Source organism: Rhinolophus hipposideros (genome assembly GCF_964194185.1).
Source record: "Rhinolophus hipposideros genome assembly, chromosome: 24".
Lineage (NCBI taxonomy): Eukaryota > Metazoa > Chordata > Mammalia > Chiroptera > Rhinolophidae > Rhinolophus > Rhinolophus hipposideros.
The window spans coordinates 12,297,188-12,313,591 of record NC_138070.1 but is presented as its reverse complement, the minus strand read 5'-3'; the positions used below and the strand labels follow the sequence as shown (position 1 = coordinate 12,313,591).

General features: G+C 46.6%; 1 protein-coding gene across 1 annotated transcript in view; it reads right to left on the bottom strand.

Annotated features, from left to right (window-relative positions):
* Positions 1-4,664: 4,664 nt before the first annotated feature.
* Positions 4,665-16,404, bottom strand: part of CCDC60 (coiled-coil domain containing 60) — a gene marked incomplete at its 5' end in the record, with an annotated part of 127,747 nt that continues 116,007 nt past the window's right edge. Inside the window, 6 exons of the mRNA XM_081037769.1 lie at positions 4,665-5,231; positions 6,599-6,788; positions 8,923-9,054; positions 10,958-11,080; positions 11,689-11,751; positions 14,337-14,408. Of these exons, the coding sequence (XP_080893895.1) occupies positions 5,130-5,231; positions 6,599-6,788; positions 8,923-9,054; positions 10,958-11,080; positions 11,689-11,751; positions 14,337-14,408 (682 nt within the window). The 3' untranslated portion in view covers positions 4,665-5,129. The remainder of the gene's footprint in view (positions 5,232-6,598; positions 6,789-8,922; positions 9,055-10,957; positions 11,081-11,688; positions 11,752-14,336; positions 14,409-16,404) is intronic.

Below are 16,404 nucleotides of genomic sequence, written 5' to 3'. Positions count from 1 at the left end.
TGTACCTTTGAATGAAGACTTTTATTGACAGAGGCTCAATCACGGTGTTGGACCAATATGGCCATTGCCTGGATTACAGCTTTCTCCTTGCAGTGCAGTCATGATGCTAACTACCCAGAGTTAGGTCAAAGGTACAACCCCCAACAAGAATGTCCTCAATTAGTATCAGCCACTAGTTCAGAAGTCCTCAGGCCCCCTACACTTCCACTCAACTGGCTATAATTTGGGGCCCCTCAGGCCCAGTAATTCAATAGAACCTCTCCCAGAACTCAGGAGAGCGTGACACCTATGATTACAGCTTTATTAGGAAGGGTACAAATAAAGACCATCCAAATGAAGTTACGTAGGATGAGGTCTGGGAGGGTTCCAAACGCAAAACTTCCTCGAGATGCATGACCCGTGTGGAGCACCTGTGTCTGGTTACCAACCAGGGAAGCTCACCGGAGCTCCAGGCAGTCCGAGTTTTTATCAGCGTTTTATAATGTAGGCACAATTGATTCAACCATTGACGCCATCACTGAACTTGGTCTCCCTTCTCTTCCTGACCCTCAGGATGACAGACTGACATCCCATGACTTGAAGCCTCAACCCTCTAATCACATGGTTGGTTTTTGTAGTATGGCCAGCCCCCAATCTAAAACAGTCCAGCTCCCACCTCCCCACTGTGGGGCACCTCATTAGCATAAACTCCACCTCATTAGCATAAACTCAGGTGTGGTCTGCGGGCCCCACCATGAAGGACAAAGATACTCCTCTCATTTGGGAACTTCCAAGGGTTTGGAAGCTCTGTTCCTGGAACTGGGGATTAAAAACAAGACAGATTTTTTATCATACACCACCCTCCTCTGCTGGGTCCCAGCTTCTTCCCAGGCATGGAGATTAACGCTGTTCACTCTTCTCCCCAACTGCCACCACTTCTGACCCAGCAGCAACTTCTGGCTGAGGCTTTCAGCGTCTTCCTCTCGCCAACTCATCAAAGATCTCCTCTGGGTCCCCTCCTGAACCCCGCTGCTTCCTATTCCCAGCCTTGTCCTCTCCTCTTTCCGAAGCTTGTGGCCTTGGAAGAGTCTTCCTCTCAGTTTCTTCAGTGGTAAAATATGGGATGTGGATTGGTTTTGACTCAGCTAAGCTGGTACTTATCCCAGGGAGCTTTCTCTAGAGGACACTTTTACATATTTTCTTGTTTCTAGCATCTGAAATCCTTTCCTTTCCTTTTTTTTTTTTTTTTTGAGAATCTTGTACTGAATCTTCCTCCTATTATAAAAGTTGAAAAAGTCAGAACTTGACTTCTTAGGGTTTCTTGCAGCTTGCATGTGATCATGTGACCTGGGCTTTGGCAATCAGCCCTTCATGTTCTTGGAAGCAGCCGTGTAAAAACTCAGGGTTAAATTAGCCAGAATCAGATTTCATCATATGGGTCTAAAGACATTGCCTGATACACCTTCCTTGAGTTGTTAGATTGGGAAGGTGGCTTTCTGTTGCTCTGTCTGCACCATTTTCTCTGTTAACACCCTCATGTTGTCATAGCTAACATCAATCGAGTTCTTACTGGGAGTTGGATGCTTTCCGCATGCTGTCTCATTGATTCCTTAGTGGTATACCCATTTTACAGATGAGGTATGTGGAAGTGAAGACACCTCCCAAGGTCACACAGCTGGTGAGAGCACAGTTAGCATCTGAATTCTCAATTTGACACCGGAACCTTCTCTCTTAACCATCATACTATAGGACCTTTCTGCACAGTCCTGGAGCATAGTGTCAAGGTGTCTCTATTTTTATACTTCCGGCATCTCTCACATGACCTGGCACATGGTAGGTGCTACTCGAGCTCAAGTAGATGACAAGGTTTTACCTGGCTCAAACATTCCACAAACATCCATGAGCTGCCTCCCCACCTTCCACCCACCACACTGCACCCCTCCCTCCCTCAGCTCCCTCCTCTCAGTTGCCACCTCCCAGACTTGTTTTCCAATCAGCGTGAATCATTCTGCACCTTCACACACCTGTTCCCATGAACGCCTTCAAATCATGTAAAGGTGAAAGTGTCCCCAGTTGCCAGTTTTTCTTTTCCACCTTTGTTCTTAGGTTCTTGGGACTTTGGAAATGAAGGTGCCTCGTGAAGCACCTTAAACTGGGTCATGTCCTCCAACTGCATGACCTTGGGAGGTGTCTTCCCTTCCACATACCTCATCTCGAATTCTTTGTGAGAAAATTTTATATCTTTGGTAAGAGTTTCACGTCTTGGGGAAGGTTTGGGCATAGTTAATTGGATGATGTAAATGGTTTTAAAAATGTAGTGTTACTGAAGCTCTAGCCCTGACCCCCACCAAGATGACCAATTTGAATACCAAGACAAAAGCCTCTAAATTTCTCCCTGTGGCTCTTCTGTGGGAGCTGGGAGGTGATGTATTTGCCTCCCCTTAGTCCCTAATATATTGCAATAGTAGAAGACCTTCTTTTGTTTGCATAAATAAAGACCACCTAAGCAGAGGAGGTCTTACTGCTGGTAATTCTTGCTGCCTTCCTTTTTGGCAGGTTATGTAATATGCGGGCAAGCAGGATGGGAGCGGAATACTAACATCAGCCACTAGATGGTGCTGTAGCTCTGAGAAATAGGCTCAGAAAGTGGCAGGCCATAAGGTGGAGTCAGTCTTGGGATTTCAGCATCTCCCCTGCCCAAGACAGACAGACACGTTCTGGACCTGGCTCTGCCACTTAGCGGCTATGTGACTGTTGGCAAATGACCTTAAGTTTGGGTATCCTTACTTGTAAGATGGGGATTATAACAAAGCTCACCTCAGAGGGGTGCTGTGAGCATCTGATCGGCTAACACTGGAGTATTATCTAATTTGCAAACTGGGGGGTGCGATGCAAATCGAAGTTAACATGATGCCAGGAAGCCCCGCCGTCAGAGCTCTTCCTTGGGCGTGATTCTCAAAGCGAGATAACTTTTGTGACCTCCTCGTCTCAGACAGTGAGGGCTGGGGGTCAGAGGGCAGCCGTGTGGGAAGGGAGGGAGCTCAGAGTCAGCTGGACATGAACACAAACCACCTTTCGGAGCCTCCATTTCATCATCTGTAAAGTGGGCGGGCTCTGCTTTGCAGGACCACGGAGATACATATGTCAAGCATTTTGTACAGTGTCTGGAACAAAGCAGTCCCTCAGTTGTTGCTGGACTGTGAGTGGTCCGCTTGATGCTTTTTGTGACGCTGTCCTCAGGGCCCTCTCTCCCCTCTTCTAGCCTCCCCTTCATCTGCCTACTTTAACCATCATGGCCCATAGGATGTTGATGTCATGTTTTTGTCCCCAGTGCAGCCCTCTCTCCTGAGTTTTAGATCCCTCTAACTGGACTGTCCCACAAGCATCTCCCACACCGTATGCTCAAAACAGAACTCGTCGGCTTCTCATTCTGAACTTTCTTTTTCCCCCTCTCCTCCTGGTACATTCAAGACACCCTCCTCCACCCAATGGTCCAAGCTGAGAAACAGAATGTGATTCCTGGCATTCCTTCCTTCTGCCCCCTGTTACCCAGCACACCCAGTTCTGCTGCTTCCGCCTTTTAAATATCCGTTCAGTGTCTCCCCACGCCTACTGCCACTGCTTTCCCCACAGGCACTGCTGTAGCGTCGTCTGAGCTCCTGCTCCCTGCCTTGCCATTTTATTCCCTGAATGCACATCTGGTTATTCCCCTGCTCTAAATCCTTCCATGGCTCCCAGTTGCCAGTAGGTTGGGCTAAACCTTATACGGTGGTCTAGAAAGCATCTAAAAATCTGACTTCTACCTTCCGCCCAACTCTACACTGCCAACCTGATTTTATGGTCTAGCCATGCTCATGTTTACTTCCTCAAATGACATGGTTTCTTTTTGCCTCTAGGCCTTTCTCCTGCTGTTCTACCTGGAACATTCTTTCCTCCCTCCTTCTCCACTTACCCCTTTCTCCCTGTCTCCTGCTCAGTTTACAGGTATCATCACCCACTGGAGAAAGCCTTTACTGACATCTCGAGTAGGAGTTATGCCCCCGCCCCCACCACTCCCAGCCCTATGTTCCCTGGAATGTTCTTGTGCTTGCTTTAATTTGGCAGCATTGCACTGATTGTCCAGAGGAACTAAATGTCAGCCGACATTTGATGTATATACTCGTGTCTGAGATATAGATCAGTTTGTCGCAGTCGCCATGCCATGTCTAGTGGAAAGCCAAATGTGCGTCCGAGATTTCTGTAAATCTAGAGAGCTCATGGAATAGTAGTCTACCTCTGATTTCCTGCTCCAACTAAACTCTTTATTTTAACTCAGTGCTGAGTTAAAAGGACTACGAGTCATACAACTTAGTGAGAATGTCGGTAAGCCTAAGTTCAAGATCACAAGAGGTTAAATGACAATGAGCCCGTACACATTTTGAGATGACGGGAAATTAAGCTTCCTTATGCAACCAAGACCACCAGAAAATATGTGAGGACTCCTAAGATGAGATTTTCTTGCATACTGTTTGCCTTGTTGGGGCCTGCTCCATGCATGCATGCACCCATCCATCCATCCATCCATCCATCCATCCACCCCTCCAGCCAGCCACCCACCCAACTACCCATTCATGGCTGTACATATAATGTTGAGAAATACACTGTAACTTCAGTGGTGTGAAATGAAGATACATCAGTACCTATTTAACCAAGATATTGTGAGATTTATATGATATTATCAGGTAATAATACCGCCCAACACCGGGCCTGTTGAATAATAAAAGCTCAATACATGGTAACCGTTATTAGAATATGAATACCACACCCAAATTCCACAGCTCCAACGCTTTCGCAGCTGGACATCAAACATTCAGCTCAATTTTATTATCCAGAATTCGAGGAAGAGGAACAGGGTGAAGGAATCTGGAGAGAGAGTGGGCAGAGTCAGGCTGGACTAGTGAGGAACGGAAGGTGGAAACTGGGGTGTGAGGTTGAGGCAAGTTTCCGCCGGGGAGGATCTCCCTGCAGCTCGCCGCCAGCAGGCAGCCTCCACGTGTGTCATGTGGACCCTTACTGTATGGTCATGAGTACACGCGAGAGCAGGCGGGAAGCTGGAACACAGTGTAGACTCGCCCTCCTCCACCGGGACAGCTGGTCGACCCAGGCCCAGACTACATCCGGGCGCTGTGGGGCCGGATGGGGACGTTGATCCGGTTTTGCAGCCAACTGACATAATCCTCTTGAGGCATGTGGATGATGTGCTCTCGCACAAACTGCCAGGGCAAATACAGCGGCAGCCTCAGATTTAGTGTGAAAGCGAGACTCCTAACCTTCCCCCCCCCCCACAAGATCCTGGAGGATTTGTGACTGAGGCTGGTGGCCCCACGGTGCCTCTAGCAACTCAGGTGTTCACGATGCCTCAAGCATCACGCTGGGGGTGGTTTTCTCAAGAAAAAGATCCCTTCCTAGCTTCCTGGTTCAGCAGGCTCATTTTGAGTCCCTTCTTGTTATGATTGACCCAGAGAAATTTGGGGAGAGCAGGCAAACCCAGCTGTGTGCATTTTTCTTTCTTTTCTACTCCTTAACGTCTTTTTAAGTCATTTGTCCTTAAACTTCTTTGGGTTCATAGATCCCTTCAAGAATTGATGACAACTATGGGCTTCCTTTTCGGAAAGGGTTGAGACGCCGAATGTGGTTTCACACAGATTCTAGATGAAGACATCCCACATCCAGGTTATTGGAAGTTCCGCGATGTTCTCACTGGGAGAGGAGCGTGCTAAGTTTTACCTACCAGAGCTGTGAACTCACCTCAGAAAATGGGAGAAGCCTCCACATGGCCCCTCCTCTTCACTACTCAGAGATTGCCTTTTCCACACCCCCCATAAGAGGCAAGTGGAGGTAGGATAGTTGCCTTAGAGTTAGTTTTGGACTAGCCAGATGGAGTATTTCCTGAAAGAGCCTCCTAGGATGCAGGGAGTGGAGTCTGGATGTAGGAAGTTATCCACAGGGTCATCTCCTGCCCCTACTGCTTACCTTGCACCCACATACACACACCCAGGTCAGCCGGTGGAAGAGCCTGCCTGGCAGGAAGGCATCAAGAGGCCTGAGAATGCCACCATTTGAGTCACTTCTTTATCTTGAGCTTTGAAAGTCCCATTACAATGTACATATGCCATCTGATAAAAATGAAGGGAGTGACACCCTTATCTGTCAACACTTTAGTGTGGAATCCTTCCCCCTCAGCCATCACTGATGCCTTTTGATGTACTAGGAACTTCCTGAGTGGGTGGTGATGGTAAATTACCATTGCAAACCACCCTGCTGATAAAGATCTAAATCCTTAACTTGACCTTCAAAGGTCTGAGCAGACTGACCTCTGTAATCCCCACCTACCTCCTTGCTCGCTTTCTTCCAAACCCATTGACTGCCATGAGTTTCTCCAACAAGTCAAGTTCTGTTCTGCTTTGGGGCCTTTGCACGTGACAAGGTCAAGTGACAAGCCCTCTTCTATTAGATGATAAGCTCCCTGAAGGCAGGGATCTTGATGTCTTTTTCTTTGTGTCCCCAGTACCCTGGATGTTGAGGGATGACCAAAGGAGGGTACCCAGGGCACTGTGAGGGGAAAGGATATGGTCGTTACCTCGATAGCTACGGCGATGTCTGGAGAGCACAGTTCCCAGATTCTCAGGTCCTGTAGCACCTTCAGGAGAACGTGGGGCCTGATCCTCAGGTCTAGGTTTTCCCCAAACTTCTGCAGTTTTGCCAGGATCTTTTTGGCGGGGCGGAAATTCTTTAGATCTTCAGGGAGTTTGGACAGCAGATCAAAATACCTTCAATTTCAAGAAGAGAGGACCCGTTAGGAAGCTGCTGGAAGGCTGGTCTGTGCACCTCACGTCCTCCACTCTCTCTACCACGTGTGTGACGTCCCAGGGCAGCATCAGTCTTTATCTTGGGGACTTTCCTCCCCCCTAAAGGTAAAGGGCCCCCAGGTCAGGCAAGCCATTAATTTTTAAGGGTAGTAAAAAATAAAAGCTGGAGTATGATTTGCATCTTATTAAAAAAACAAATTAGAGACATGCTTTAAAGAGACTCATAGATGATTTTTCTATCAAACAGACAATGTGAAAAGCTTACAAGAAAGGAAGGGTCACTGAGATTTTGAAGCTTCACTTTTGAGAATTAATCAGGCCAGGGAGGACATGGGATACGCTCCCGAATGCAAGAGGCTCTCACACACGATGGAAGAAGAGGGGAGGGGGTGGGGGGAGGAGAGGAGGAGGAAGTATTTATGTATTTTCCACAGCCCCGATAGTGAGTAAGCTTTGGCCACAGCTTTGTGTGTTTCATGAGTTTTGAGAACCTTTCTGTGTGCTGTGACAGAGTGTGCGAGTGGTTTGGTAATCCGTTCTCAAGATGGTGGGAACAGGGTCAATTCTAACATAGAGGTGGTTCAGGTGGGATCCAGGTTTAAGGCATGTCTCTAAAAACGGGGGAGGATGGCATCCCTTTTATTAAAAAAAGGTTTTAGTTCTCCGATATATATGTACCCATTGTGGAAAAATTTGAAGAAGAAATCGATCATCCACCATACATTTTGGGCTCATTTATATTTTACGATACATATTTATATATGTATTCATGTCTCTTAGTAAGCTCCCATTCCACGTTATTAAAAATCACGGAAGGGATTCTGGGTACATTTTTAGACTTTCTCATCTTACTCTTAGGTCTTGATTTACTTGCCCTGCCAGGATTACCGTATTTTGCTGTGCATAACACACTCCTGTGTATAATGCGCATCCGCGTTTTTTGGCCCAGTCTTTCAGGGACTAAACCTTTTGTTTTATTTTTTTTAATTCAAATTTTTATTTGTTTATATTTAGGTACTGTTTTTTGTATTATAAAGGAATTTTAGCATTTATTTTTTAACCTCTTATGGTACAAGTAATTTTGTGTAACAAATAACTACAAAACACAAGAACAGATACAAGGTACAAGAAATTTTATGTACTGGTAACAAATTTATGATATTTACGCATCATAGAAGGCCAAGAATTCTTTGTTGTTGCAAGTTTGTCGTAAGTTTAACACAACCAATGATGGTATTCCAGGGTATTATTTTGCGTATGGATATCATTATTGATTTCTAGAGTTACATTTTTAACTCATAAGCATAAACAAAAGAATTAAAAACATATATGTATGTATGTATATAGATATGGAATTAGTACTCCCCATGTATAATGTGCATCTTTATTTTTCCCTCACAAATTTGGGCAAAAAAGTGTGCATTATATCCAGCAAAATACGATAAGTTCGTGAAATCAGTTCATCAGACTCCAGTTCTGTGTTGCAGATGAGCATAAAGACTGGGATCAGACAGGAGTTGAAATCCCGAAGTTTCCTTGTTTGTAAAGTGGGGATTAATATGTGCCCTTCAGGATTTTTGTTGGGAATAAAATTGATAATTTTTGAAAATTGCTTCGGGTGGTGCCTGCCATCTAATAATTACTCAATTCATGTTGCTTTTTGTTATCTATCAGCCCTGTGCTGGGGCACAGTGTTCCCAGGATATGCCCTCCTTGTTTTTTATCCTTAATGGGTTAAGTTGTTTGGGGAATAGAGTAATCGTCCCAGAGACTTCAGACTTGGGAAGTTTTCAGGTTGGTCTGCCTCATCTGCCGCTCCCCTGGGGGCTGGCAAATTGGTCCTTATTTGCAAGTCTGACTCAAACACAAGATAAATTTGGAAAACAGAGCTGGTTGGATTATCTGTGGTTTAGGAACTGAGGGGTTCTTGCTTGAGTGTGCTCTGTTTGGGGGGCCCTGTTTGTAGCCAAGGACAGTTTTGGAGCGATGCCTCAGTATGTCTTGAAGGAGAATAGGATCAAATGTGATTTTGTACAGCAGCCCTCCCCCTTCACCCCTTTCAAGGACCATCTTATCTGGTTCTCAGGATCTTTACCAGTGGTCTGCAATTTCTTTTGCATCTCCTTTTATATTGGAAACCCGATGTCTCATTTTTGCTATATCCTGTTTAAAGTCCGAGACAAGGACAAAAGAATGGAACTTCTGGAGACCTCTCTCTTCTTGGCGCCTGCATTACAGGTTGTATGAAAAAGAGGAAGAAGAATCAGATTCTGACTTAAACACTTTTTGCTTCACGAGGTCCTTCTCAACCATCCCAGCCACTCTTTAATTTACAGTTGGGCTCTGGCCACAAGAGGATGCAGCTCTCTCCAAGGTTCTGAAATGTTCATTCCTTGCCAAATCCAGTCACTTTTTAAAAAGTCAGTGCTCATTTTCTGCCTACTTTTGATTGTATTTACATAACTTTCTCATCTGTAAAATGGAGGATAATAAAGCGTCCTAGCTTTCAGAGGTGAGGTTTAAATAATATAATGTGTGTAAAGTGCTGAGCTTAGCGCCAGACATACAATAGATTTTTAACTCATGTTGGTTCCTCTCTTCCCTCTCCCCTTAGCATTTTGTGTATATGTCCTATCTTTCTAAGGAGAGTTTATATTATAAATATAACCATTTCACTCACCTAAATATGAATTTCAATGTCTTCCCATTTTAGTCAGAATAAAGCCCTCTGAGTAATTTGCCCTCTAAGGCTCTGGATTATTCAGCGCCTACAACATTTTCCACCTTCATCTCCATTCTTCCCATCCCCTTTCTCCCAGCATTTTATGCTTTGGCTCATGATCAAAGTCTCTGAGATAAAGTTCAACCTCCACAGCAAGGCTAGTAAGACCTTTTATGATCTGGCCTCTATCTCTGATTACCGTGCAAGCAACCTAAGTCCCAGCCACACCTGGCTGTACTGGCATATCCTGGCTCATTGTGCCCCTTCTGGCCTCTGGGACTTTGCTGTTGCTTTCCCCTGGAACTCTCTTCCCTCCTATTTTTCCTGTGTGACTTCCACCTTTTGAATTTCACCTTTCCTACTTAACCACGCAGTGACCTTCAACAAGAGACATTTCGGAGCCCACTTTTCTTATCTATAAAATGGGTCTAATAATAGCACCTACTCCACAGGGTTGTTGTGAGGACTAGATTATAAATAAACACAAAGTTCTTATACCCATGACTGGTACCTAGTAAGTGCCCTGGAAATATCGTCTATGAAAATGCCGTTTCCTCCAGGAATACCTTTTTGATTGCTGTCACAGGCTAGGCAGGACATTCTTTTCCCGTGTTCCCTTAGCCCCCTTGCTTACTCCCCCTGTTCACCCTCATCACCCTGTGTGGTAATTGTATATTTACTTGTCTGTCTCCCTCACTAAACTGGGAGCTCCCAGAAAGCAGGGACAAATCATCCCCGAATCCGTGGCCCAGAGCAGGTAGTCCATGCACGCAGAGGGCAAAGGGTCACCAGGCAACCTTCCCTGAATGGATGAGTTCATTGGAGTGAGTGCTCACTGTATTCAAGGGGTAGCCTGGGAAGGAAGGAGGTTACTGGGTTGTCAGAACAGAAAAGTTTCTAATGGCCTCCTGGGACGCTTAAAATCAAGTTCCAACTCTTAACTTATGACCTGCATGGCTGTGTAGGAAGCAGCTCTCACCCACCACTTTTCTTCCTCTTCACATTTTCCATGTCCCTTTCAGCCTTAGGACTGTCTGTGCCCTTTTCCTGCTGCCTGGAATGTCCTTCCGCCCTCTTATCACACCACCAGCTCCTCCTCCTTCAGGGCTCAGCCTTAATCTCTCCTCCTTAGAAAGGTCCTCCCAGATTACCCAACCGGAATTAGGTCCTCATGATTTCTCTCTCTCTCATAGCACCCTGTTCTCTGCCTGTGTAGCAATGCTGATCATTTCGACCTGTTCAGTAATTCCGTTATTTTGTTTCTGCTCGTATTTTCCAGGAAAGGCTCTAAGGTCTCTGAGGGCAGGGAACAGGTCCTTCTCAAAGCCCCAGCCCTGGGCATCGAGTGGGCATCGAGTAGGTGCCAGATGAGTGTCCTTTGAGTGAATGGATGTACGAGTGGCCTTACTTCATGAGGATTTCCATCTTGTCCTGGAGACAGAAGCCGGCCTCCTGGGCCACACTGTAAAACTTGGCCCTCATGGTGGTACACACCTCACTCTTGCAGTGGCTGAAGTCACGGGTGGTGCGGCTGTGACACAGAGAAGAAGGGCTTGGGGCATCAGGCCCAAGGGACAGACCCATGAGGCTAGGCGCTCTGGAGCCTCCCCCAGCATCCCCTGGATGTAGGAAGGACAGATCTCAACACCACCAGGCTGCTGGGGCAGGCCTTACTCCATGAGTCCCCAGGGAGAGATCGGGTCATGTGAGCCCAGCATACATTCAGGACCACGAGATGAAGATGGAATTTGGAGCTGGGCAATTTAGTTTCCAACTCCAGAGCCACCCTTCATGATGTGGGTCAGGAAAGACATTTCACTGGCCAGGTTTTAGTCTGCTTCTCTGTAGATGGGATGCTGTTCCCTCCTCATAGGACTGCTTTTGAGGAACAAACAAGATAACCAGTACGGACTGCGTTGCCCAGAGCCTGGCACCCCGGAGGCATCTGTCGCCATTGTCTGTGTGGTCCTTGGCATCTTGCCCATGAACCCCTTGCCCCAGAAGTCCCTTGTCCTTCCCCAGTGTCTGTGGCTACAGGAGCCTGGTCTGCCTTGGGTTATTTCCACAGCCCTGGGGAGTCCACAGCCCTGGTCGCCACCATCCCTCTTGCCTGGCTCCTTCCATTGCCCACTCGCTTACCTTTTAGACTTCTTCTGGATTGGTTGGCTGTGGCTTTCTGCACTTGTACTGCTGGATCTGTCACTGAAACACAAAGGGATGGTTTCAAGTTGCCTGGAGCCCGCTTTTCACAAAAAGGGCACCTTCAGGGTTCCCGTGACACCTGCTGGCCTCCAGGATTCAGGTAAGGGAGGTGGTTTCTAATCAAAGCACCAGTCATAGAACCCCGTGTGTTTTCCCCCACTTCTTCACCTTAGCTGCTACCATACCCGCTGCCTTGGAGAGTCCTTGTTTCTTTTCCACCTAGCCAAATGTTACAGTGTTTCATGGTCGGCAGCACGTTTGCCTGTTCTGACTCTTCTCCTCCAGCGTCCAGTCCAGTGTTGACCTTCTGCCTCTGCATGTTGGCAGGAGGACCTATTTTCTGGATCTCAGTTTCATTCATATAAAATTGGTCTCTCCCTGGAGGATAAGCTCATCGTGGACCCGTCCATCCTCCTCTCTATGCCCATCAGCACTTGACCGGGGGTGAGAGCAGATTTGGTTGAGTCCTGCTAATCACGTGGTCTTGGGTGTCCCTGACCCCAGACTGCCTCTTCATTCAAGGATTCTTTGCTCTAAACTGGACCCTTGAGCTGAATACCCATTTCACTTGACTTTGGAGGCAGACAGAGCTGAGTTCAGAGTCCAGCCCTGGTACCACCACCTCCCAGTCTGTGAGCGAGTAACGCGACTCTGGATGGTCAGCTTCCTCGTCTGCGACCGCCATTCGACCCTTTCTACGTGGGGGCTGCTTCCTGCTGTGACTTTGCCTGGACAGCGTTCCTGGTGAGAGAGGGACAAACTCCCTTTTCATGCCCCTCCCTCCTCTATGCCTTCTCCTAGGTCCTCCTTTAGTGACCTGGGCTTTCAGCACCAAGGTCTAGCACCTTCTCTCCCACCCTATCTTCCTTTACTTCTTCCAAAGAGGCCTGAAAAATTGACTTGACTGCTTTATCTTTGTGGTTCTAGAGGGTTAGACTGTTTTCTTATCTCTATGATGTGTCGTTAGCCCTTCCCTTTTGGCCTCATGACATTTTTAAGGAGGGACTTCTTTAAGGAGGCAGGCCTGGCACTTTCCCAGTCCCCTACCCATAGGAAAAGTCGTGGCCTTTGCTGCTTTTCCCAGATGCTCATGGGACCGGGCCTAGAGGTCTTAGGGCTGGCAGGTGATGGAACAAATGCTTATCCCCTAGCTGGGATGCAGAGCCCCACTACTAATACCCAGAAGGCCTTGTGTTGGATTCCAACCAGCTGCCCAACCCCTACAAATGAATCCTTTGGGGGAGCATGTTGGCTTTGACCATCCTCCTGTAGATGGCTCTCTTCTTTTCTAGAGCTGACAGTGTGACTCAGGGAGGAGATGGGAGGTGAGGGAAATAGTATTATTAGCTGTGATAAACAAACAAACAAACAAACAAACAAACAGAAATAAACAACAAAAGACCTTCTTGCCTGTCTCAGCCTCCCCTTTCCTTGGCTCTTGTTGATGTTTAGCCATACTGGTCTTTGCTCAGTGCCTCTAAGTTGCTTCCTGTCGCAGGCCCTTTGCACATGCTATTCCCTCAGGTTGCAATACTGTTCCTGCCTTTCCCAGTCAGAGCCTAGAGAATTCTTCTTTTTTCCTCACGTCTCAGCTTAAATGTCAAATTCAGTCTTGGTTAGGACTCTGGTGTTCACCAGGTATCCAATCCTCCATACTTTTTCAGAACACTCCCTCGTCACGGTTAGATGGCTAAGGCTGTGGGGTTATTGGATAAATGCATGACTCTCCCATTAGACCAGCAATTCTTAACCATGGGCAGGATTCAAGGAGTCCACAAATGCAGATGGAAAAAAGCTTACATCTTTGTTTTAACTAGCCTTTAACGGAAACGGAAACCACAGATACATGCACATCCCATTACAATTGTGGGAGATACTTTGAAAAATCATTTACACTCGACACGAATCCAAAATTATAGTAGTTACTGGAGCTGCTGCCGAGTCTTGCTGCATAGCGTATCGTGGAAGAAGCTCATAGATTACTACATCCAAATTTGATTTTACTATCGTAGTGTATATTACTATAGATTTCTTTGTAAACCTTTGTAATTTACAGTATGCATTTAAAAGCAGTTTTCTGAAAGAATCCATAGGCTTCCTCAGACTGTCAAAAGGTTTATGGCACACAAAAAAGTTATCACCCCAGTCCAGACAGTGAGATCCATGAGTGCACACTTCGTCTGTCTTATTTACTGCTGAATCCCCCCAACCTGGCGCTGTTCCTGGCACATGGTAGGGATCAGTGAATAGTCTCAAGATGAATAAATGAAACGGGGGCAGTTCTCCTCTCCCTCACAACAAATCACCCAAGTAAAGAGGGAAGGACTAGTCCTGTAACACATCGTCTCTACTTCATCCCTCCACTACTGGAGGATTTTAACGGGGTGGTGTACAATTGTTGGGGAGAAATGCCTGGGTACTCACCCCCAGCCCCGGGATTTAAGGGGCTTATTTCCAGTGAAAAAGGAAAAAGTCCCCCATCCCCTCCCTGCTTTCCACAGTTTGGTGAGGAGCATCTCTGCCCTGGCCCCTGGAACTGTGGGGTGCCTCCCAACCCACCTGCTGTGGGCCCCAGGCCTTCCTACCTTGATTTATGGGTGGTCGGCGCGTCTTTATAGGCAGAATCGCTCTTGGTTTGTCTGATCGTGGACAAGATACTGCAAAGCAAGATGAGTCTCTTATTAAGGCACCAAACCTACGGTGCTCCTGAGGCAGTTATCTGCAGGAGGATGAATTCTCTTTCTAGACAGGGCTCCTGAGGCTCTACTGGGCATAGGAATCACCTGGAGAGATTGCTAAGAATACAGATTCCTGGGCCCTCCTCCCAGAGATTTGGATACGTTAGGCCTGGAGTGGGGCCCCGGCCCAGAAGTTGCATTTAAAACCTCTCTCTCTCTCTCATGCACTTTTGATTCATGTGTGCAGAGAGAGCACATTTGGAACCTTAGAATTTCTCAGCACATTGTGAAATAATGCCTATTAAAAAGTACAGTTTTTTCTAGAGATTCTGATTCAGTGGGTCTGGGATGAGATTAGAAATTTGTATTTTTCACGAGCACCCCAACTGATTCTGATCTTTAGGGACCTTTGGAAAACAGTGCTACGGGAATTTAAGAAAAGGCTGTCTTCCTAGACGATGTTATGGTCTGAATGTTTGTGTCGCCCCGAATTCATGTGATGATATCCTAACCCCCCAAGGTGATGGTTAGGATGTGGGGCCTTTGGAAGGTGATTAGATCAGGAGGGTGGAGCCCTCACGAGAGAGATTAGAGCCCTTATATAAAAGACCCCAGAGAGCTAGCTTTTCCCTTCCACCGTGTGAGGTTACTGTGAGAAGACAGCTATCTATGAGGGAGAGGTCCCTTACTGGACAGTGAATCTGTTAGCACCTTGATCTTGGATTTCCAGCCTCCAGAACTGGGAAATATTAATGTCTGTTGTTTATAAAACACCCAGTTTATGGTATTCTGTTTTTTTGTTTTTTGTTTTTTGGGAGGGCGCAGCTCACAGTGGCCCATGCGGGGATCGAACCACTCTCTAAGCCACTGAGCTAACCGCCACCCTATGGCGTATAACAGTAACAGTATAACAGGATACTGTTCTAGCAGCCCAGATGGACTACAACAGATGATACGGGGCCTTCTGGCCTTGAGGCTGGAGGCTGGGCAGGTTGGCTTTTAGATTCCTAAAACCCCCCAAATTCTATGTCAGCCTTGATGGGAGCAGATTTGATGTCCAAAGTGAAAAGGGAATCCAGATTCTAAAGTGAGGAGGGCAAAAGAAAATCTGCAGCTTTTCCTGTCTCTGCAGCTCCACAAAGAAGCCTTCAGTGTCTGCTGTCTTAGTGAGAGATTAGGGAGATTTTTCTCCTGGAGGAAATGATGAGGATGGGAAATTTGAACAGGTTCTTACTCTGTAACCATGGTTATTTTATCACTAAAGTGAATGCAGAGGCCATGTGATGAATTTTGTGAGGACCAGGTTCTCGCATGGTTTTGTCTTCGACGACCTTCTGCAAGTCACTTGTCGCCATTCTTTTCCATCTATGAGATTGGACAATGGTAATGGGTAATAAGCCTGTCTCACCAACATGCTGCGAAGATTCTGGGGGACACTACGTGTGAAATAAAAGTAACAGCCACCACCACCACTGCCGTTTACTGAGTGCTTACAAAATGCCAGGCATGTTCTAATATGTTAAATGCATTATCTCACTAACTGCTTGAAATGACTCAGTGAAGTAGATAGACATTATCTCCATGACAATAGTAATACTTTACCAGGGTAATATTTAATCCCCCCTACAACCCTTTGAGATAGGTTGTTAATGAGCCTCATTTTACAGAATTGGAATCAGGCTCAGAGAGGTGAAGCAACTTGCTCAACATCACACAGCAATGAAATGAGACTGGAGATCGACCCTCATCTCTTTGGTTCTGAGGCAGATGCTTTGATGCTACACAATCTCATTTTATAGACAAGGAAACTGAGGCTGAAAGGCTGAGTGACTTACTCAAGGGTAGCAGGTTTTGAAGCCACGACAGTCTGACTCTAAAGCCAGTGTTCACGCTGTGAGTTCCTACAAAGGAAGAAGCCGTGTGGAGCTGTTGCTTCATCATTATCCTCTGTGTCGAATGCTGATAAATCAGGCAA